At 39.7% G+C, this 25,217-nt stretch overlaps 1 protein-coding gene across 1 annotated transcript in view; it reads right to left on the reverse strand.

The window, feature by feature from the left end:
- WWTR1 (WW domain containing transcription regulator 1) overlaps window positions 1-25,217 on the reverse strand; it is a 45,712-nt gene that overhangs the window by 11,135 nt on the left and 9,360 nt on the right. The window contains exon 2 of the mRNA XM_048955471.1: window positions 14,394-14,530. Coding sequence (XP_048811428.1) covers window positions 14,394-14,530 — 137 coding nt within the window. The remainder of the gene's footprint in view (window positions 1-14,393; window positions 14,531-25,217) is intronic.

Consider the following 25,217-nt stretch of genomic DNA (forward strand, 5'->3'; position numbering starts at 1 on the left):
TGAGGTGATAGCATCATTAAGAAAGCTCTTTTTTAACAACAGCACCCTAGATAATAAAATACTTCTCAGAAGAGCTACATTATCTTTCTTGCCAAAGAACTAAGATTTGTTTCTTCCTTTTTATCTCTCACTCATTGCTCTTACCATATGAAAACTGAAATCTCAACACAGTTCTCTGCTCCTCAGAACTTGATCTTTATTCTGTGTTCACATCTGACATTGTAGAATATAGTTCAGCAAGCACTCTTGGTAGTGTGCACTGAGAATGAAATGAAGAAGAAATGGCTTGATAATTTCAGAGTCTGAAAGCTTTCCAAGCTTTCTGCCAAATCATGTATTGTCTGTCACTCTGCAATTGGAACAAGGCAGGTATGCAGACATTGGGCCAGGATAAATTTCACCATGCTTCATTAGGCAGAAGTATTCATGTTCTTACATTGGATCTGAACTGAGTTTTTCATAGAATCATAGAATGAATCATAGAAATGGTTTGGGTTGGAAGGGATGTTCAAGATCATCTAGTTCCAACTCCCTGCTGTAGGCAGGGACACCGCTCACTAGACCGGGTTTCTCACAGCCTCATCCGGCCTGGCCTGGAATGCTTCCACGGAGGGGGCATCCACAACCTCTGTGGGCAACCTGTTCCAGTGTCTCAGCACCCTCACAGTAAAGAATTTCTTCCTGGTATCTAGTCTAAAACTACTCTCTTGCAGTTTAAAGCCATTTCCTCCTGTCTCCTGTTGCTACCTGCCCTTATAAGAAATGCCTCTCCATCTTTCCTGTGGGCCCCCTTCAGGTCCTGCGAGGCTGCTATAAGGTCCCCCCGGAACCTTCTCTTCTTCAGGCTGAAGAGCCTCAGCTCCCTCAGCCTGTCCTCAAAGGGGAGGTGCTCCAGCCCTTGGATCATCTTCGTGGCCCTCCTCTGGACCTACTCCAACATCTTTTCTTCTGGATGACCCAGTATCACATAAGTCCAAGCACTATGGGGTCATCTGAGAGTGCAGTCATGATATCTTAGCTTCAGTTGCAAATTCAGCTCAAGGAATAATCCAAGCTAAAAGAAGCCCTGCAGTAACGTAACCTTTTCACTCACTTAGAGTATGTGTGGTCCATAGACAGCTGTATCCATACAAATGACATCATGCTTCCTCATGAAACCAGGGTATTGACTGTTACCACCTCTTCCACGCTCAGCTGCTTGCTCCTGCCCACACGTTATCCTTTTACTGGGCTGGCCAACGCATTTCTGTAGCTGCATAACAAACTAAAAATTGCCTGGGGCTAGAAAGGTATTTTCTAGTTAGACAAGTTCCTAACAAAAGTCACTGGGTAGCTGTGAAAATGTTTATGCTCATTGAAAACTGGAGAGCAGATGGGAGAAATAAACCAGTTGCAGGGAAGAGGAATGACTGACAAAGCCAGAACTGATTAGTGACTTTTCAGTGGCAAATCTCTGAAGGACAGCAAACTGCAGTGCCAAGAATGAAGGGCAGGAATGAGAGCTGGGTGCAGGAATCGAACTACGTTTGTAATGGAAAGCTTTGAACCGCAGTGAGTCTAGTCTTATTCTAGACCCACATATTATTAAAATAATTAAGAAATATTGTAAGTGCAATTATATGAACTATATCAGTGTAAATCTGGTGTTAAATTTCCAGTACCATAAACACTTAGGCAGAAATTTAACTCTCATCACAAGCGTAAACATGTTTAGATTTTTGGCACGTCAATGGTTGGTTGACTGACAGGACAGCCACACTCAGAATCCAGGCTGGCTGAGGGATTACCACAATACAGTCATCTTACATACAAAAATTGTTTTCATCTAAGCAGCGCATACAAATGACAGAACCAGGCAAAGTTATGCAAAGACGAATAGCCTGTATGATGTTACAAGTGAGTTGTAACATCACTTGTCATGGCTATCTACTGCCTCTGCTTTATAAAACTGTCCCTTTATCAGTGGATCTGCACTCATGTGGGTAACAGCTGAAACTATAGATTCAAGAAGGCAAAGAACAAGATGATAAGTATACTCTGAGAAATATTTCTCCCAGAGTTATGGTCCCCAGTTAACTCTCAAAGTCATTTCCTCTCATGGGGACAGACAGAACGTTTCCATCCAGTCAACCCTAACTCAGTAACTTCCTTTCCTTTCAAGAAATGCTATCCACTATTACGCACAATCAAGGGATTACAGGAAGCTCACTACAGTGAGTAAAGCATTCCTACACCAGACATCAGGAGTGTAGAAATTAAACTATACCGAATTACCTAAAGTCAAGTGTGCCACGTGTGATCACATTTCCAAGAAACAACAAGAATCTCACTCTACTTCCAAGAAAAGTGACTTATGTCACCTGGATTTTTCAGTGAAGAAGATACACAGAAGGCAGAAGAGTAAGTAAGAGCCATCCTCAGCCAAGTCCACCTGGATTACTTGGTTCTCCTTCTATCTCCTCCTTTTATCAGTACCTTTCTCCTCAGAGGTATGTAGGTCTAAAACCTCTGGACACAGGTCCAGAGAGAAATAGCTCTGTTCAAAACTGCTACTAATTGGAATGGAATTGGGTAATAGGAACAAATTCAACTGTTGTCATTTGAACCTCCTGACACTGTATTTTCCTCCATCATACAAAAAAAAAAAAAAAAAAAGAGAGAGAGATTCATTTATTCAGCTTCAATATCAGACAGCTACCTTTACAGCAAGTACTCTTAGGCTTCAGTTCCACGAAAGGCACTGCACATTGTTATGTGTTAAATTTTAGGGCTTTTCTTTATCAGCAGTTTAAGCACTGTGGAATGTCGAATGTGTCCTCAGCAAAACAGCTTGTCCCAATGATCTTCCAAACTTCTGCACTGAGGAAAGCACTGCTCATCCCCTTCCTGGGGGATACTGTGGGCCATCTCAGATGGAACACAGCATCTCCAGTTTGAAGCAATTGCACAGCGTAAATCATGAGGGCAAAGCCATGATATGCTTGGAAGCTGAGGTTCTCGCTCCTGTCCCTCACCATATGTAGGCACCTTACAGCCAATGCAACTTTCCTAAGCATGGTTCTTGGCCCACCTTAGATGCACTGGGTACTCACAAACTCCAGCTGCTCTCTGCACTAGCAGCACGTCATGTTTCCCAACCCACGCAGTTCACAGAATCACAGGATTGTAGAGGTTGGAAGGGACCTCCAGAGATCATCAAGTCCAACCCCCTGCCAAAGCAGTTCCCTGCACCAGGTTGCACAAGTAGGTGTCCGGGTGGGTCTTCAACATCTCCAGAGAAGGAGACTCCACCACCTCCCTGGGCAGCCTGTTCCAGTGCTCCGTCACCTCACCTACAGAAGTTCTTGCGCACATTGGTGCAGAACTTCCTATGCTGCAGTTTCCGGCCGTTTCCCCTTGTCCTGTCTCCACACACTACTGAAAAGAGTCCGGCCTCGCCATTCTGCCCCCCACACCTCAGATACTGATAGACCTGGATCAGGTCCCCTCTCAGTCTTCTTTTCTCAAGGCTGAACAGACCCAGTTCACTCAGCCTTTCTCCATAGGGGAGATGCTCCAGGCCCTTCACCATCTTCGTGGCCCTCCGCTGGACTCTTTCCAAGAGATCCCTGTCTGTTTTGTACTGGGGAGCCCAGAACTGGACGCAGTGCTCCAGATGAGGTCTTACCAGGGCAGAGTAGAGGGGGAGGATCACCTCCTTTGACCTGCTGGCCACGCTCTTTTTAATGCACCCCAGGATGCCATTGGCCTTTTTGGCCACAAGGGCACACTGCTGGCTCATGGCCAACCTGTCATCCACCAGGACACTCAGGTCCCTCTCCGCAGAGCTCCTCTCCAGCAGCTCATCCCCCAACCTGTACCGGTGCATGCAATTATTCCTCCCCAGATGCAAGACTCTACACTTGCTTTTGTTAAACCTCATCCGGTTTTTTTCTGCCCAGCTCTCCAGCCTGTCCAGGTCTCGCTGAATGGCAGCACGGCCTTCAGGCGTGTCAGCCAATCCTCCCAACTTCGTGTCATCAGCAAACTTGCTGAGGGTGGCCACCATCCCCTCATCAAGGTCATTGATGAAGATGTTGAACAAGACTGGACCCGGCACCGACCCCTGAGGAACACCGCTGGTTACAGGCCTCCAACCGGACTCTGCACCACCAACAACGACCCTCTGTGCTCTGCCAGTCAGCCAGTTCTCAACCCACCTCACTGTCCACTCATCTATCCCACACTTCCTCAGCTTTGTTATAAGGATGTCGTGGGAGACAGTATCAAAAGCCTTGCTGAAATCAAGGTAGACTACATCCACTGCTCTCCCCCCATCCACCCAGCATGTGACAGCATCATAGAAGGCCACCAGATTGGTCAAGCATGACCTCCCTCTGGTGAACCCACACTGACTACTCCTGATTACCTCCTTTTCTTCCAGCTGTCTGGAGATGGTATCCAGCACAAGCTGTTCCATCACCTTTCCAGGGACAGAGGTGAGACCGACTGGCCAGTAATTACCTGTATCTTCCTTCTTGCCCTTTTTGAAGACCAGAGTGACATTGGCTATCCTCCAGTCTTCAGGCACCTCCCCATTCTCCAAGACCTCTCAAAGATGACCAAAAGCGGTTCAGCAATCACCTCTGCCAGCTCCCTCAGCACCTGTGGATGTATCCCATCGGGTCCCATGGATTTATGAACATTGGTGTTGCCAAGGAGCTCTCCCTGCTATCCTTCTCATTGTCTCACACCAACAGAGCTTGTGGCTGAGTGTGAACAGGCACAAGCGTGTTGTTGCATGATCGAGGTGTGACAGATACCAACATGTTCTCAGAATGCATGATTTCCAGAAACAGTGTTCTGCAGAATGTACTCCTGAGGAGACAGGGTATGAGAAAAACGTTCAATGGGCTGTTTCCTGCAGAAAGGCATTGCTGCTCAATGCTCTGCAAAACCAGATCATATATATATGCACATACGTATATATATACATAGATTTCTCTTTGTGTACAGGGCCCAACACAGAAGATAAAGGTGAGTAAGCAGGAAAGATGTTATGATGTCACTGGAAAAAGTGTACTAAAATGACTGGAATAATATTGGGTACAATCTCCAGAAATAAAAGATGTACTGGATAAACTATAGAGACAATAGCTTATGGATAATCCTACGTACATTTAAGAGTCCCCGATTCAAGATAGAAAGCATTCACATAAAGCATGATCGTGGCTCTCAGGAAAGACTACTTTCAGAAAATGAAACAACTGAGAGCAAAATGTCTTCAAACAACAGTGAAAAATGTAACTGAGCCATTCAGGAAAATGATCAAAACAGTAATCACTTGCAGCACTGAACAAATATATTGGCTCCAGCTAAAGAAACTGCTTATTATGAGACAGGCAGTCTGAGAACGTTGTCTTATAGTCAAAAGAAAGACAGATTGCAAATTGTAAGATTGTAAGATACAACTGAAAGATTTACAATTGTAAATTGTAAAATTTGCAGATCGTACACAGTGGACAAAAGACTGTGAGAAACAGAACCACTTTGTATTTTTTGGTGACAGAAATACCCTTGGGCATCTTATTGTGTTGTATAAATGTAGTGGTGGTTGGTATCAGTCATTTTCAGTGGTTTGCTATTGCACAAGCAAGCACATTTACAGATTAAGCAACTCAAAGACATTGTATGTCCTCCTGACTTATCTAACACAAAAGTTCTTCCTGTTATGGTGCTATAAGTAGCATTCAGCACCGATATCCTCCATCGAGGTCAGGAGTGAAATCTAGTGAATTTTCAATATGCCAACTATATGGTTTTATTTGGGGTGTAGATTAATTTTTGTTCCTTCTCCAGATGAGTACTAGCCATGCCTAATAGGTATGGATTGCTGCTGTGCTATACTGAGGACTCTTCGGGTTTAGAAGCAACTTCGTTACCTGTAGGTGGTGCAAAGTCCACACTAGTAAATCCTTCCAGGCTGCATGGAGAGGACACAAATGTATCTAAAGCATCTTTGCAACATGCTTCCAGATTCTGAAGTCCTGGAGAGTGTAGGACAGACACACCAGCGTGTCATTTAACGCAGCTTCTCCAGAGGCACTTAAGTGCCATTTGATCCCCAAGAAAAGCCTTCCGGAACCCAGAGACTACAGTGCAAAGCCACTCACTTCGTTCCGTGGCAGTGTATTATCACTAGTTTTGAGAGGGCCAAACCAGCCCTGAGCTAGATCTTTGAATAATTTCAGATGTGGGGCTCTCTGCATGATGCTCCTAAGATAAAAAAAGACAGCTATACTGTGTGAATGCAGGCTGGCTTACACTAAAAACCACAGCTTCCTACATCAACACCTCTTATCTGTGAGAAGCTCTGACATGACAAAACCGAAAGGTATAAAGAAATATCCAGGTCAAAGAACATAGTTTACCAGTGATATGTTGATGATGTTCTTGGGTTCTCGCAAACCTACTTGTATCTGGAATAACTGAAATAAAAGATGTGCAGCAAAGAAATGCAGTGATGTCACAAAGCCAGAGGCATTACAAAGAGGTACGGGCAGTACTAACACCAATACTCCAGCACCCTCAGTCTTCCTAAATAGCCCAGAAGTTCTACAGTTCATCAGAACTGCAGAAGTCAAGGTCACTGAACGACGCATCAGAAAACCTAATGTAGTAGGGTTACATACTTAAGCTGCAAATAGGAGCATTTGCCACTGAAGTTTTGACAGATAAAGAAAGTGCAAAAGGGACATCCTTTTGATTCTTTACAGAATCAATACCATTCAAATATGTGGTCACATTTATTTCCCAAGTAGTTGTGCCGCTAAAACCACTTCCTCCTTTCCTCTCTAAAGCTCCCCCACCTCCCTGGCCTCCTATTTTTTGTGCACATTATGTGTAGCACTGGGTAGGTCTTACCCTGCAAAGCTCTCTATTTGGGCAATAAACATGACCAGGCAGAATTCCAGACTCAGAAGATGTGCAGAAAAGAATGATCACACAGTTATAGTTATTACATGACCGAGAGTTTTCACTGCTTTTAACTTTATACTGCATGAGTTCTTCAAACAAGAAAGAAGAATATCCTTGGAGATGACAGTAGGTTGCTTTTCTGGAAGGTAAGCTACAATGGTATGCATGGGGAAAACAAGAAATTATAGTACCTGACATATCTTTAAGTGGGTTTGGTATGAATGATACTGGCTAGATTTCAAATTAATAGGGAATCTTTAAGTACACTAGTTGGAATGGAAAGAATCCCAGCAATGGAAAGACCATCCACTGTGGTACACACGCAAGCTCATTTTGAGAAAAGTCTTTTACTTCACTGCTTTTCCTGAAATTAGCCCAAACTGTTACGTATTCTCTTTCATATTCTTAACTGAATCAGAGCTGAAATCCCATACTGAAAAGTTCTGTAACATTTTCTTGTGTGTAGCTGCTAACTCTTTGTCTTGAATGAGCCCAGCCAAGTCAAAGGAAGATCTTGTTTCAACAGCTGTGAACAACCTTAATGGCACAACAACATTCTACAGATCTCTGTTCCATCTGATGCAATCTTGTGCCACATTATTTGCTACCTAATTGGCTTTGTTAATATCTGTTACTTTATATTTGAATTCTGAATTTATATTTGAATGCCATTAGTAACATAACAGAGTCTGAGTCAAAAAAGAAAAACTCACAGTTGTGGTTCCAACTAGACTGAATACCGACTCCATCTAATAAATCAGCTGTGCTCTAGGAGCTCCGTTCAGCCTGTGTTCAGACTTAGAAACTCTGCACTGTATCCAAGAGGCTAACTAAGGTCTTCAGAAAGCTTGAATTCCCTAGGCAGGGTTTGGCACTCCCAGAGGAACATATCTAAGTTCTGCAAACAAAGGAAAAATCTAAAAGGCTCAACTCCGTCACTATAAAGGAGATTGGTTTTAACATCACAGATGAAAAGTAGTCACTATTCTAGCAGACTGATTCAAGGTGCCCTTGAATTCAGTTCCCTTGGGAGAAACAAATTTGTTTTGCAAAATGAACTGAGTCTCTTCAATAAACAGCTGTTACACAATTTTCCAGCTCATATGAAAGCGAATAAAAATGTAGAAATAAGTTCCAAACATGAAGTGTGTGGCCACAGTTTCATTGCAGTCCATGGAATTGCAACAGTTTACTTCACATCTCAATTAATTCTACATAATTGTCTTTTTCCAGTTAGATGAAACATGAGACAATTCTTTGCTTGTTTTCATGTAAATTACTGAAGATATTCTAGTGAACTACTTTCTCTGTGGCAGACCTTCCTGTTATACACTACGTTCTGGGTACATACTAAGTAAGGATTATTTTGAGGGCAAAGCAATCTGCAAGTTGCAGAAGCCAAAACATGCAAATGTAAATTGTTTCTGACATACGTGTTGAACTGATTGTACCAAGTTTTATTATTTTAGTTTCAAAAGAGTCTAGATGCAGTTCTGGACCTTTTTCCCTACTTTGTTTATGGGCAGTCCAGAGCCTAACTCACATCAGCTGCCAGCACCAGGTGTCACGCAACACAACTTGATGAAAAACACATGTCTATAAAGGCTAAAAAAAAAGAAGAAAAAAAAAAAAAGAAAGAAAGAACACAGCTATATTACAGTTTTGACTTAGTCACGACATGGTGAGGAAAAAAGGACTGAGCAACCCTCCTTTTCTCTCTCCTTATGCCAACAAAGAACTGCTTGTTTTGCTTATTTCCCAGAAACAGTGTTAGCCTTCCAACAAGGTCAGCAAAAAATGCTGCTTTTCATTTCTGGTGCATTTTGTTCCAAAAATCTGTAAAGTATTAAACCAAAAAGTTGTACTATCCCAGTACAGAGAGTCTTTTATACAGATTTCTGGGCTGAAAATAGCCATACGGAAATTTCTCAACAGTTTCAACTGTTACGTTTTGTGATACACACATGTAACTAATTTTTTAACCTTCAAGCTTAAAAAAAATGCAGGTGCTCCACTAAATCTAGGATTTAGCAGGAAATTATTTAGAAGATTGCAAATTTACTCTGTAGGAACTTAAGCACTTCTTTTTAAACAATATTTCAACAAGTAAGAACAAATAACAGAGGAGGCCGCTTTATGGGGGAGACACCATTAATATTAATGACCAATTACTAATGGCCATTACTGTTTAAAATATCATTACATTACTTCTGCTTTCAATTGTTTTGCATAATCTTCAGCCCTTGCATTCCGCCTCCAGTCTTACATTTTTGGCACATGTCTGGATTATTAACCTTGAAAGGAAGTGCTTACAACGACAGAAACTTCTTTGTATTGAAATTTTAAAAAACGAGAGACTTTGAAAAAGCACCAAAAACTCTTTAAAACACACCACCCTTTGTCATTTCACATTTACTAGATGGCTGGGTGCTGGTATAAGGATGTGTATCCTTTGAGACATCTGCATTTATTTTATCTCATATTGAACTTAATTCCCATTCATCTCTACAGCTGCCAGCCTGTCTTCCAAACACAAGTAAGTACTCAATTTGAAATGTGCACAATAAATTACTTGTTGGAGATTTTAAATACAAATAACAAAAAAATACTATTTTCCAGAGCTGTATTGTAAAACCATCATTCCAACAGAACTCAGAAGTCCTCTAAAACTGTTTCAGCTCTTCTGTAAGTGCTATTTCATTAACCAGAAGCAGTTGCCAAAATTATTCACATTGACCATACCCAAATTCAGGATATCCAGTAATTAAAAATGACCTGAAACACGAAGCCTTTCCACTTGGCAGGTGGTGAGTGGGCACGGGCTACACAGGAGGAAAAATGTGTTCCTCCCTACATATATTTGTAGCCAAATCTCCAGGCAATGAAAACCAAGCCTTGCAAAATCCAGACCATTTAATGTACGCCTGTTATCACTGCAGTACATACTGCCTGTTTTCAAACACCTTGGGAGTTTCTTATCTCCAGATCACTTTGACACAGTAACCAAAACTGTTTTATCACTTTCAAACAATAGTAACTACACTTCTTTTATCCTGGCAGGATATGGAAACCTTGGTTCATGTGTTTATTGATTTAAACAGGAATACTGCATTGTTTTATTGGCTGGATTTCCTGGCTGATTTCAAAAAGAAAGCAGATGCAAAGTGCCATACCTCCCACCTGTCTTCAGACTCAGTTAAATTACCTTGAGCAATGCAGATAAATGCTGCATTTTTAAGTTCATGGACAAATCTCTGTGACAGAAATGGGTATCAGTGTTAAGAGGCAAAAAAGCAAATGAAAAAACAACACCATCACCAAAACACGCGACGTGATCTCCTCACACTGGTGACTGCTGTTAAGGCAGACCAGTTTCCTTAACTTGGACTTGGGCATTTCCAGAGAGCAGTTCTGCCACATCACTCAGCCAGCAGTTTGGCCATTAGTTTGGCTGCACTGCAACTGCTCCTTCCTTCCTTTCACTCACAGGAAGTCCACGGAGCTTGGTCTTCCTAATTCAGGAATCTATATCTGATGCCTACAGTAAGACTGCACAGATATCCTTCCTTCCATGTGGGGTCTTTAGATCTACTGCACTAATTTAGCTGACTGGTAGTATGCAAGCAGAATTTTATCAATCAATCAAAAATTCTTTTCAAACTGGGCAGACCAGAGATCCATCCATAGACAGCATCAAAGTCAATGGCATCTATGAAGCACTTATGAAGAGGTGAAAAATACAGTGCATCCGATTGTCTTCATTTAGAGGCTGATTATTTACCGTGTGGCATTCCAGCAATGAAACAGTTTAAGAACTGCTGTTAATTCAGTCCTTTCCTTAGGATATCTATCTACAAACTGCTTTAGAAAAAAAAAAAAGGCAAAATATTTAGAAAAATCAGACCAAGCAAGCCTGAATATTTGCTAATGAATGCTTGCAACAGGGAGCTTTCAGTATGAGACAGATTTCCCCTTCCATTCATGACACTTCACTTAATTTAGTGGTCTTCTGTAAGGTAACACTAAAACCCACCTAGCATGTGTTTGTTTTATGCAAATTTATCAAGATGCATCAAAGAAAGAAATGCCTTTGGATGCCTTTGTTATACAACACGTAATAAGCAGTGCTTTAAATGTTGGTGAGAAAACCAACACTTCTAATGCTATAAGCAAATCAGTATATATAGACAACACAAATCTAAACATAAATGCTACAAGGAAACCAGTGTATACAGACAACACAAATCCACAGTAAGAAGAGAAGGTAAAAAAGCAGGTTTTTCAAGGTACATCTATCAGTTTAACTTTGACTACACACATCTCTCAAGTCTAAACATATCAGGACGTGGTACCTCTTAAACATCATGTGCTTTTGATAGAATGTTTCTATGTGCCTTTAGACACTCACTAGCAAAGTTTGCTTGCAGAAGTTTATAAACCGAAGCAACAAGCTGTACAGAACACAGCGTATTTTCCGTCTCCTCATCAGAAGCACAGCAAGGAATACACATGTGTTACTAATTGGAAGAGCAGACCACTATGCGGACCTGGAATACTTAAATCCATTTCTTGTAGGTGGCACATCTTCAAAAGAAAAACTTTTTAAATTCCTACAGTACTAAAAAATATGAAAGCAGAAGACAGACGCACAGACTTCAATTGCTAAAAAGTTATAAAATGACAGCCAGAAGAGTGATTTAGCTTATTATTCAGTTTCCATTTCTTCTCTGATGCTTGTAGGACATTGGCACGATCACTTCTGGCTAGAGGTCTCACCACTACACCAAAGAATTGCTCCATTCAGTGTCTGAGCAGATCCAAGAAGGCAACATTAGAAGTAACACTGTTGTTTCACAAAAGAGCAGGATGGTATCTCCCTTCCATTTGACCAGGATAATTTCAAAAGAGATACATTCACCTTATGCACTGGAAACCACATTCACATCTATTTTAAACAAACACATGAAGTATTCAGAAGCTACTGCATCCTGTTTAGATACATAAATACTTAATACAAACACATTAGAAATTACAAGACTGTGCTGATGTATATCTAATTAATTGTAATCTAAGGACATGGAGTGACAGGATGAAAGGAAATGTCTTTAAACTGGAAGAGGGTAGATTAAGACTAGATACCAGGAAGAAATTCTTTACTGTGAGGGTGCTGAGACACTGGAACAGGTTGCCCACAGAGGTTGTGGATGCCCCCTCCGTGGAAGCATTCCAGGCCAGGCCGGATGAGGCTGTGAGAAACCCGGTCTAGTGAGCGGTGTCCCTGCCTACAGCAGGGAGTTGGAACTAGATGATCTTGAACATCCCTTCCAACCCAAACCATTTCTATGATCCTATGATTCTATCTGATGCTGAATTTAATAACAATGCAGAAAGTGCTACTCCATTCTGCAACCAGACTTATGTTCCCAAAGGTGCATCACAGAATGCCTTTAGAAAACCACCAGCATGAGGAAAAATTCACCAAAACAGGTTGACAAAAAATTTTTCTTGACTAATTAAATATGGACATTGTGGTAACTTCTACACATCTGTAGGGAACTAATATTTAGGAAATTCTGTCACAGACCAGAACCATTGTGCTAAGCACTGCTTGAATACCCAACTGTTTAAATACTTTGTCAATAAATGTGAAGAATACTGAATGAAACACAGTCTCTATATGAGTGACAGATTTTGAAGTCTATGGACCTATTGGGCATCCCAAGTCCCTTCAAGAACAGACTTTTAATTATGTGTTAGCCTTTATTTCTAAACCTTTGTATCCTAAGATGTTCCTTCAATGTGCAAGTATTTCAGCACATGATATGCCTCTGATTAATCTTACTTCACTTCTATTGACAAACAGGGAAAAAAGCCTATTGGACACTGAATCCTGAATCATGGTACATCCTCTGTTTTTTAATTATAGAGAATTCAACAGATGTTAATATAAGCTGAGGAGCTGATGTGAAAAAAACAAAAAAAAACCAAACCCACCTCTGTGCTATTCTTACCTGTTGCTCATTTCAAAATTGGTCTCATCAGTGATTTGAAATAATACAAGCAGTCCAGCTGTTAACTTTACCATGTAGAGTGACACACTGCAGTAAGCTCTTGCCTGAAGGATTTTCCTCAGGTTTGTTCTGATGTCTGCTAAGGATACAATCTGTTGCTGTCTGCTGATTCACATAACATAACCAACAACGCCTCCGTACTGAACATATACAAGTAGGACAGTTGTTGAGAGAATGTAAGAATTTTGTTCTGTCATGACACTGTCCCACCCAGGTCATTCTACGGCTCTATGAACTAAAATTACTTACTGCAAGGGACAGCATAAGCATTTATTACTAATTCAATTCAGAAGTAAAAATTGATTCTGTATAATTGTTGTTGGTGACCACTGTCAGCCAAGTGATTACTATAGCTTTCTTGGAATGTAAGAGACAAAACTGATGAACCGACTGCACATGAATAACCATGAAATTATGAGACCAATTTACAAAAATGAACTCGAACACCAATCTAGTTCGTGTTTTTATGACTACTTATTTGACCCAGTTTTGTGACCTTGAGACTGTATACTGACCTATCTGTTCCTCATTTACTTGAAAGCCAGAGCAGTTAAAACTACTAGGATCTGAACTGCAGATGCAAAACATAATAGAAAAAGTATCAGTCTTAATTATTTATTAAAAATGTTTGCTTCCATTTATATCTTTAATATTTTCAGAATTTCAAGGTTTTTTTCTTCTAAGATTCTGGCAAAATCAGAGGAACATAAGCTGCTGTTTAAAGTTAACCCTGAAGTGCTACAAATGAACACCAAAAAAAACCCACACATTTACAAGTTTTCAGTTAATTCATTCTTCAAAACTTGTTACTGTTTTGCTAGAAGTAGTTTCTATTAGAAAGCACTTCCTACCACAGAACAAATCGCTGCAAAATAAATAATAGATAAATAAATAAATAAATGAGGGGGAAAAAAGGAAAAGAGGGAAAAAACAACCACCACTACCAACAGCTACTAGCTCTGATCTGAAGGAGCACAGGAAAGCCTGCAGACAGATTATCTATGGTAGCATGTTGTGCAGTAAGCTTTGAAAATTATCTAGTGGAATTGTAGAGGCTTTATACCACCTCTGAATGAAAAAGTATAGGAAGGTTTCATTTTTCTCTGTTCATCATCAAAAACTTTTCACAGAAGATCAAAAATAAAATGCATGACCTGTTAGAACTTCAAACAGTGCAACTTCACTTACTGCCAATTCTACAGAAGGAAAAAATAAGAAAAGGAAGTAGAGAACATACTGTTTGGCTTGATGACGGAATCAGAACTACCCTTTTTGAAGCAAAAATACTTTGGGAAACATAGCAGTAAAAGATGGCCCTGCCCTCTTGTTCATATTTCCACCACAGAAATGAGATCCAGTACTCACCGAGATTTGGCTGAGACATTGCCATAGACCTCTGTGGTACTGGCGTGGAAGTAGCTGCGGGATGGTGGCTCATGTGATTCAGTGGTTGATTCATAGTTTTTCGAGGATCTTGCCATGTTGTAATTTTTTCTATGTGACTGAGAAAGTGAAGATAAAGCAAAAGTTTAACAGACAATTCCCACGTACGTTATGATACATGGTTAGGCATAAGACCATGAACGTCCTATTTGTGCTTCTAATCCCACACTTATTTCTCCTTCTTACCTCACACCAACCCATCTGAAATTATCTGTCATCTTGCCATTTCTTTAGCCCTTACATATTTTCCTCCCCCCACCATCCTGACACTTCACGTGCTACTTCTGATTGAATTACTTTCACTCAAACAAAAGATGAATCCCATTATGACAGTGAAAATCTGTAACAGATACTCATCTTGTAGGCTACTTGACCGTCAAAAAGTTGTTTACCCTTTTCTTAACACTTCTTTCTACACATTCAAATACGGGGCCATTTTCCATGCACCAAAGGATGGTCATTTTGCCAAGTTTTGAAAATACGGGTGTTCTGCCAGAAAGCACTGTTTTGCTCCTTACCACTCCATGAAAACTTGTCTATATCTCCAAAAATATCAGATTATATTCTTGTTGCCAAGAGAGGCAGATGACATCAGTAGGACCAGTGTCTCTGCAAAGTTACCAGCAGTTTTTAATCAAGGTAGTCAGTGTATCAGCAGTGTATCCACCACTCTCCTGAGGTAAAGGCTGATGTATATATATGTATATATGTATATATATATATATATATATATATATATATATATATGTATGTATGTATGTATGTATGTATGTATATGTATATGTATACATAACACTGAAAACCACACCAAAATAACTAATACCCGAGATTGCTGCAACACATCTTTTGTCAGATTAAAGAGATGAAGGGACTGTGTTTTTGCTACAATGGAAGGTTTTCACTGAAATGCATGAATTTAGACACTTATCAGAACAAGGATTTCAAGGCTGACCATGCAACTCCATTTGAAACAAGCAAAAGACAAAAAGAAAAGGAAAAAAAAAAAACAAAGAGAGGTAGATGAAAGCAGGGGAGTGTCTGGTACCCAGCCTGTGACTCTGCTGAATGTGGCTCCATCTTGGCATGCCCTGCTTTCTGCCCCATCAGCCAGCCAGCATACCGATTGCTGGCTGGATGCAGAGAAGTTTTCCTCTGCTATTTTAAAGAGGAATGCCTTTAAGTGGAACATATAAAGAAGGGTAAAACTTCTAAAAGCTCCACGTCTGGAAAACCATTCTGATCCACCTTTCATAAAAGCAATTCCTAACTTCCCCTTTACTGATCTCAGTCTCAAAACTTCTCCTTGCTACTTTAAGCTATCGTTGCATTGTCATTAAGGCTGTGACCACAACTTCAGACTTTGCTGACAGCCAGCACTACTTAACAAGTGAGTTTACATCTACTGCCACATTACCATGTCCAAACTCTTTACTGTCTATCTCTGATGTTACCAAAATAATGTGAATTACAAGCAGCAAAAATACCAAACGTATCTACATTAAAGAAAACCAAAACAAAACAAAATCAGAACAAATTTTTAAAGAACAGAGAACAGCTGCATTGCCTGTATCAGTCTGTGACCATATCCTAATATTTTACATTTAACATACACTTCCGAAAGTACAACTGAAGATCACATTTTCACTTCAGTGCTTGTCTACAACTCAGCCTCTAAGCAGCTGAGCGCTTTATTTTATCAAAGCTATGAGCGTATTTATTGTATGTAATCATTGCTATTTACAAGGAGATAATCCACCATTTTTTCTTGCTAGCACTGAATGATTTTATTCTTTTCTCACTGTAAAACTTAAGCACATTTGAGGCTTTTCTTCTTTTTATTGTTGTATTATTTTCCAAGTACAAGAATTCTCGTATCCAGCTCAGTTAAATGATCTTTCTTCCAAAAGAAGAACAAAAGATGCAATAAATTGGGCATTGTTTTTGATAATTGTATCAAAGTAAACTGAAAAGCACTGTTATTTAAAGCTCCATTGTTCTGTTTCTCTGGCATTTTAATTCAAATAAAGAAGCTACATTTAATCAAAGCGATGGATTTTGGAATACCCATGTATAATAGAAAAGATCATTCCCCAAATTGTGAAACTTGTTTTTAAACATGAGTGCTAGCAAGTAAATAATTACTACCTCTTTGTTGTTTGTATCAAAACAGATTTCCCTCTTTCCAACATTTTTAGTGACATTTTTCCAACACTGTAAAATGTTCAAATTAATTGAAGACTTTTTTTCTCTTCTCTTTTCCTGTTAGTTTCATCATGAGAAACTGAAAACATCAACTATTGTTAGCAAAATCTGAAGCACAAGTTAAAGGATTTATGAACTCAGCTGTATTAAGCAATCTCTAACTTGTTTGAACGTATTCCTCAGCCTAACTCCAAACCTGCAGCCTTTAACTAGAGCCACTAACCACATACAACAAGCAGGAAATGCTCTTAAAGCCACACTACAATACTGAATTCTGTTATCGGAGTTCCTTTCTCCAGGAACATTCTCACTCTTCATGGACATTAAGACAACAAAACACAATCACTCATATTCAGGTTCAGGGAAGAGCTACCAACACATGTGGAGTGACGTATGCAAGTTTGTACCCTTCCATCTGAATTATGGAGGGAAAGAAATAAAGCCTACTCGGTATCCCAAAGATGACTCATGATGACTTAAACATATCCATGGGCTCCTGTTCTGCCTCCTGCTGAATGTAGAACTGCACCATGGAATCTACACTTCTCCAGCCCCCATGAGCTTTTAGGAGGCTCTGAAATGCCACATCCAGGGATGCATCCAAGAGAAAGGGCGTTTATCTCCTGGACAAAAATAAAGTTAAGAAACATCTCCAATGTGCTCAGATGACCAGGAAATCCACGCAACTGAAGCCAGCGGAAGGCTGGAGCACACACTGCTCAGTGTTTCTTTTTTCGTTACCTTCTTCATCGCACTTCATATTTAGATACATGTTAAGAACTGGAAGACGTTATTCTTAAATCAAAATACTTTTTATGTACATAATTCAATGCTATCGTTACTGCATACAAAATGCAACATAAAGTAATTTTCTGTTCTCTGCAAAACAGTTCACCAAGTAGTAAATTAGAACATTGATCAAAAGATTGATACCCTTTTTAGGCCTTGATCCCGAAAAACCAATGTCACTGTAAGTTTTGCCTCAAATATCAATGGAAGGTGAGTCACAATCTCAATTTTGCACAGCTTCACAGCTAGCAGGTATGTAGGAAAGAGCATTGGGAGTGCCTGGTTGCAGCTGGCAGTCTGTTACAATAACTATGACTTTTTTGGTCTCACACTTTCAATACAGTACACGTGCTACGTGAGACTCCTTCTAGCAAGGATCATTGAAGTGATTCAGATCTGTAATAAGTACATATACACTAAAAATACTGAGAAGAAAACATCTCAGTAGAGCTATCTGGGATTGTATCAATCCATCTACTTATTATTTCTAGAAGTATTCATCTTGGAAGGATTTTTTTCTTGGCATGTATCACATAGGCTACAAAAACAAGCCAGAAAACAAAGCTATAGACAAGGAATAATAATATGCACTAGAAATCTTAAAATGCACTACAGGGATGATAGGCCTGGAAAACAGCAACAGTTTCACTTCTCCTAAAATCTGAGCTCTACACATTTGAGCATTTAACTTCCAGTGTCACTGAGAGAATCAGTTATAGGTGAGTTAAACCTTGGCCACAGCGTCCCCTAAGGCCTTGACTGCATGCTAGTTCTCCCAGTTTTACATACAGAATAATGTTGTTATTAACTGCTTTGTGTGTTTAATCCTCGTGTAACAGCACCTACACAGAAAGAGAAACTAAATATGTCTAAGTTAAATTCTACAATAACATCTCTGTGCACCTCCTATGACACACAAGCTCAGTGAGCAGTAAATTGTATCCCAATGGTGGCCCCTCATCAGAAAAATATTCAATGCAATGCTCCAGATTTCAGAAACTCAGTATTTTATTAGGACTTAGAGATTCTCTTCCACTTGTCATATCTGAAGTATTGATCAATGCTTCCTGTTTGGGTGTCTGCTTCCTGCTTTGAAACTTCAGTATTTTCCATGACTTGAGCTACTGCACCGTACTGCATTTTTTCACTGCTAGGCTCTGATCACCAACTTCCACCACAACCTTGCCAAAACAGCTCAGTTCAAATTAGCAAGCAGCAGCATGAAGTGCATTCATTCTTTTTCTGCTTGTACTAACTCCAACAACAAATGTGCCTCTGTGGTTTCTATTTTGGGATCATCTTTTTTTTTTTCCAGTATTAGGAAACTCAGATCTACTTCTCTGAAAAGAACTTTAAGTATAATTAAGGAGAAAGAACTGATTCAAAATATTTTATCCTGCAAGCGTGCTCTGAACTGAAACAACACAAGCTCAGAGTTAGGCTAACTCTGTAGAACTTGTATGGAGTCCTTTATTGGGCCTTTGTCAAAGGGACTAAGAGTGGATTTTGTGACTGAGCCACATCAAAGTAAAGCTGCTTCAGGGCAAGTGGGAAGTTGATGACTCATCAACATGAACAACCCATATGTTCTGACTCATTAACTGCTCCCAGCAGGATGACAGCTCAGACTGCATTGGAGACCATCCAGTCATCCACTTCCGGCTGCACCATCATTATCAAACATTGGGAAATCTGTTTACATCTCTGTAGGCAGAGCCAAATCATTGCCCAACTTCTCTCTGTCCCTCTGTCCTTTGTATACAATAAATAAATAAATAAATAAATAAATAAATAAATAAAGGGGCAAAAAGATTCCACCAGAATTGCTTCGGCACTGCATGATGTAGCAGACATACCTTTAAACAAATTGACAGGTTCTGAGATTTAAAAAAATTGGCCTTGGTCAACAACATTCTGGTCTATTAAGTTTGCCTGCCCGTGGTGCTGCAGTGCAATATCTGCTAAAACCACCAGCAGGTCCAAACCACACAATGTTTCAGCCAAGAGAAGCACAAAGGATTTAGCAGCAGAAGATAAACTCTGGTCAGTACCACTAACGAGTAGCCTAGCAGGTAGCCACTCCTCGGCCCCAGGACACCTGACCATTCCCTTTGTGTGAGGCCTAATGACCACGTCTGGCAAGGTCAAGGGAATGAACTCTTCTGTCAGTGTGCTGACCTGGAAACAAATCCTGCTAATTATCTTTCTGCTAGATGCAAAGGTTGATCTGATGGACCCCAGAGTCCCCTTTCGACTGTAAGTCGAAATAAAATAGAGAAAAAGGCTGTGAAATATGCAGCAGGGAATATGAGGCAGGGCCAGACTACTGCTATTAGCAGCACCCTGCAGCCAGAACAGCTTGAACTGGGAAATGGATGGGTTATGTTCAGTCTATTTCAAATTCAGCTGTGGTCTAGTGATTTCTGGAAGGTGAGGGCAGCTAGAAAGATAGATGAAAATCAACCATGATAGTTTAATACTTTTATCTTATTAAAAAAGTCTACAACCACATCATTATATTATATGAGCTTTTTACTACAAAGAACCTTTGCAACTCCTCTCCCTTGAATCTAAGAGATCCTGTCATGCCTATTACATGTCAGAGTGAGCTAGTGGTGCAGCCCATGCTCTGGCTGCATCGCAGCAGCCCTGGTGAGCCCTGCTGACAGCCCTTGAGCAGCTGGCGGTGGACACTGCAGCAGCTGGAATGACTGCTAAGCACTGTTCCCTAACTTCAGCATTTCATTGTATGCTGATACTATTCACCAGTTATCAGCAAAGCAGAAAAAAGTTTCCCCTATTCATAACTAAAAAAATAATCATATTTTACAAAGGACAATCAACAAGCACAAGTACATGAGGACAAAGCACCTATTAGACTGAAGAGCTTAAAGTTGTGTGTTAGTGATTTCATTTATACTGCTCGCTTCATTCCAGCACTTGGTGGGAAAAAGATTTTATCTTTCACCCGAAAGACACAAATGCATATGAAAACAGTATCTATCAGTCACTTCACCACTGGAAGTGCAGAAATTAATAACTAACACTCAACTGTTCAACAACTTCTCCTTGTAATAAGCCCAAGAAATGCCCGCAGTCCTTCAAGTTGCAGATTTATCTAACGGTATTCACACCGCTTGCTTTTGCAGACAGAGATAAATGTTTCACGAAGATTTCATGAAACTTTAACAAGCAAACACAATGTAGCTACTAAACTGAAGACTTTGAGCTCCTATTGCATTTTCATTGTTATTTCTAATCTTGAAGCTGGAACATCACAGAAGTATTTGAATACTTACTAATAATACTTGAATCCTCTGCCAAGCACTAATTAAAATAACTTCTTTAGCGAAAATAGTTGCTCTTTTCCTGAATTAGTTTCAACGTTACTCACTACCTTGAAGGGAACCTTAAGAACATCCCACTAAGCTTCCCCATAACCGACTGATCCTATTGTTACCATATGCCACAGACTTAAAAAACATTAAACTAGTTACACACATGGAAACAAAACACCCTTTGAGTTCTATTGACAACTTAACCCTGAGGATTTGGATGAAATCCTAATTCTTGAGAAAAAGAAAAAAGGGCACTGAATGAAACTATTATATACAACACTGTAATGGAATTGTTTAATGTATGCAATACATAATGTTGTCAACACATTTGTTTGATAGATGTCTGTATCATTTATATTTAAAGATACATATTATTGATCCTATTAAAAAGCACACTTATTTTATTTGGGGAAATAAATAGTAATCTGAAACAAAACACTCCCTTGAGAGATACATGTGACATTTTCGGATTCATGAAGTTACTGAAGTTGTTAAATAGGCTGCAGAATGAAAAATAGTTAATTGTCCTCCACTTGATCTAGAGGCTGTATCCATCTTCTGTGATTCCAACTCTTTATTCACCAACAAAAAAGCCCTGTCAGAAGCTAGCATACTTGTGAGCAATCAGGGTATACATAAAAAAAAAAAATAATAATACTTCTTGTAGCAAGCAAGGAGAATCAGCTCATCTCATAAATATTCTTTTACTACCAAGCAGCCATTTCTAGAAAATCAATAATATTTTAACATATTCTGCATTTTAGTAAAAACCAAAATAAAGCTAACCAACAACAAAGAGCACTCCTCTTCATAAAGCATCAAACATTTCTTCATGCAAGAACAATTATTAATACAAACATCCAAAACCAAAACTGCACATAAGAAAAATTCTCCTGTAAGGTTGCATCCCACTGCATCATCCAGAGGCAGAGAAGCGGATGACTTTGCAGAATTTGGTCTGAGGGCTCCCTACAGTCTAAACTACTACTTCAATTTCTGCTTTCTGCGTCTGTTAGAAAATCACCATTAATGTCTCCCAAGCAATGTACGCTTTGCACAAACATTAAAAAATGGATTTTTTTTCCCAAAACTGGTGTATATGTGATCAAAGAATGCGCGGGTTTGAACCCATTGCCATATCTGTAATCTCTGATATTTTGCTTTTTAACTAATGGTGGACCCCTTTCTCTTCACAATTTGAAGAACTGTCTTCAGATCACTGCAGTACGTTTGAGTACACTTTGATAAAAAGGTCTTCAGCTGCAGAAATACAGTATCACCTACTCCAAACTTCAGAGCAGGCACACCTGCAGTCTCGCTGGCCTTTGCCTGGCCATCATTGACATCAACACCTTCTCTACAGTTCCATACTTAAACATCTAGAAGATTCCCTGAGCACATGGGAAAATGTCAAAGGGTTCATCTGCTAGCTGACATACACACTGAGGAAAAATCACACTGTTTCTAGTGAATGGACTCACAAGAAACAAATGAAGAACTGAATGCTCCCTGTAGCGTCTGCAGACTTACACGTTTTTATTACATCCCTGCTTTTAACTTTCAAGGACAGTTTGGAATACAAAAGAAGGTTTAATATATAAATGGTACTTTTCATAGTCAGATCCCATTATCCATTGTTCAGCTCACATAACTCCTGATCCACAGGTCCTCAGTACCTCATTCCACTAAATAAAAATGGATCAGGGTATAAATAGCTTTTGGGGGAGTTTCTTACAAAACATGGATTCCCAGAATATTGGTTCCTGCTCTTCAAAAAATTTCAGTACACAAAGGAGTCCTACTTCAATTCTTTTTTTCTTTGCGATTCAAGATAGAGGTCATTAGCTGGCAGATGAATTGTTCTGGAGTCTTATTTTCATCTTCCATAGGATTAATTGATTGGCTCCCATGGAAGAGAAGTCCATACAAATAACCACATTAATCACTAGAGTTCAGAAAGCTTGCTTTTTATAATCTGAAACCACCACGTACCCAGGAAATCCTGCCAGACAGTCACTATTTGCAAATGGATGGGAAATGCAACCATTTGCCATCAAAAACAGATGAAAAACAGGATCTGGGTAAGAGACCAAATCTTTGCCCAGACAAAACCATTCCAAAATAAAGAAACAATGTCTGCTAGCTGATAGTTGACCTCAGCTGAGGAAAGGTGACAGTTCTGCTCAGTGTACATAATCTGAGCATTTTAAAATGAAGTCGGGATTGTAAATAAGATTTTGCTGAAGAAAGGGAGCTGCTGTCAATTCTGACACTGTGGTAATATTCTGATTAAATGTATTCCACTCAAAAGCAAACCTACCTTTCCAAAGTGTAGGTATATGTATGGACAAGCAAGACTTCCCTTACGCTGATACGAATGTACAGAAATACCACCTACCAGGATAGCCGCGTCCCACGGATTCACAGTGGAGTGCACTGTTCAGTTACAAACTACAAGCTCACTACTAAGAGTCAAAAGACACTTTGTGAGAATGTAAGGACCTGCAAGGAGCTTCGTCATCTTAATGAGTATTTGTGATGCTTTATTGGCACTCCAAGGACAGGAATAAAACAGCCCTATTTTAAAATTTAACTGGTAAAATGTAATAATTTGCTGGTACTTTCATGGTTTTCAATAATGAAAGTATTCAGATCCTTACCTGAGTGAGACGTAAGCATGATCATCCTGCATGTTCCTTTCACTTCAGCTACTATCAGCTGAAACACGGTTAGGATTAGAGAGCATTTTTCTTTAGGTATAACTGAATTGTGATGTGGGACATACAGCACATATGTGCCCCTAAAGCCATGGCTTACAACCCCAATGAAGTCGGGGTGCCAGCATTGCCATTCTTAACACACAGGTTTCTGAAGCCTGTTGGTTTTTTTTGTTTGTTTGTTTGTTTTTCCTTGAGAATTCAGTGTAAAGGAAGAGTTTGCAGGATTTACTCAGGTCCAGCAAGTCCAGACTCTTGCATATCCCTACTGGAATTACACTGTCAGAGGAGTACTGGGATAGAGTAAATCATTTGTAAACTGCTGATCTTTCAGCAACTAACATCCATTTTTTGTTGTTGTTGTTTTGTTTGTTTGTTTTTAAATGTGATTTAAGTAAAAATTCACTTACTGATTACAATTTTAATGGCTGGCAGAGCTTTGACTCAAAGAGAACATTTTTTTTCTATCAGTATCTAAAACACTGTCTTAAAAGGCTAGCTGCAACATTCATATGCATAACAACAGTCAGGACAAACATCACTTCTGTGTTAGGAGCAGTGATATGCTCTTTCCCTGTGGCCCCAAGAAGAACTTCAGTTGAGATATTTCTTCCCCACTGTTCCTAGTACAGCCATTAAGAAGAAAAATAAGAATCACCAACAAGCCAAATTTATTTATTAGGAGAAAATCTGTATTCTGTAATCAAAAGACCAGAATCAATTTAAGAGCTTGGGATGAAGATGCTTGAGGCTGTTGAGCTGGCACTGGTCCAGCAGTTGTCAGCAGTTACAAACTATCCGACATATCTGAATTACTCTGTGCAATGAATCTGCAAAGACTGTGGAATAGGTGGCACTGATCCTCAGCTGGATCTAAATCCCTGCATTACCTCAAAGGCAGATTTCAGAGACTTCAGCTCACTCAGTCAGATTAATTTCTGGTGGTTTTCCATGTTGCAAGTACTCCTTAATTGCAGTCAAGGTGATCTTCCCACAGAGTATGTCATTCATGCGCAGAATTCAGAAAACTGATTTTCACATTTTCCTTTGTTTTCTTGTAATTTTGAATTATAGAGATGATAAAAACATTTTGAACTATCAGAGTAGCTCAGCCCCTGCCTTGTCATTGCATCAGCTTGTTTTATTTCCACTGAATTATAAAACAACCATAAAAGACCTTTCATGCAGCGAGAAAACCTGCTGGAATTGCCTTTAGGAAAAAACTAAAAGCAAAACCCTAAACCCAAAGTGAACAGTTAATTCAAAGATTAAACATTTGTGGAACTACGCACAGCTAAGTGCAACATCAAAAAAAAAGATCTGTTGCTTTATGCCTCAGACTTCCCAGAGAACTTATTTTTCCCTGTACATACGTAAATAAAAATCAAGAGGAAAGGAAAAATAACCAATGTTCCAAAGGCTACCAACAAGTTCAGAGTTTTGGCTGGGTGACCTTCAGTTGAAGCTCCACTACCGCTGATCACATCCACAATCCTTGTACCAGCAACTGCTTGCTGAGGCCTTCACAAGGCCGTCAGAATAACTTTGAAACTAACCTTTTCACATTCTTTATCTATTCTGTGGAGGGTAGCAGAGAGGGTGGACTTTGAGTAAATAAAATTTACTCAATTAAAAATATGAGCAGAACATAATTGAAGCAAGAGCAGTGCAAAATCAGTAGCTCCAGAAGTTTTCATTAA

Source organism: Lagopus muta, chromosome 9 (genome assembly GCF_023343835.1).
Source record: "Lagopus muta isolate bLagMut1 chromosome 9, bLagMut1 primary, whole genome shotgun sequence".
Taxonomy (NCBI): Eukaryota; Metazoa; Chordata; class Aves; order Galliformes; family Phasianidae; genus Lagopus; species Lagopus muta.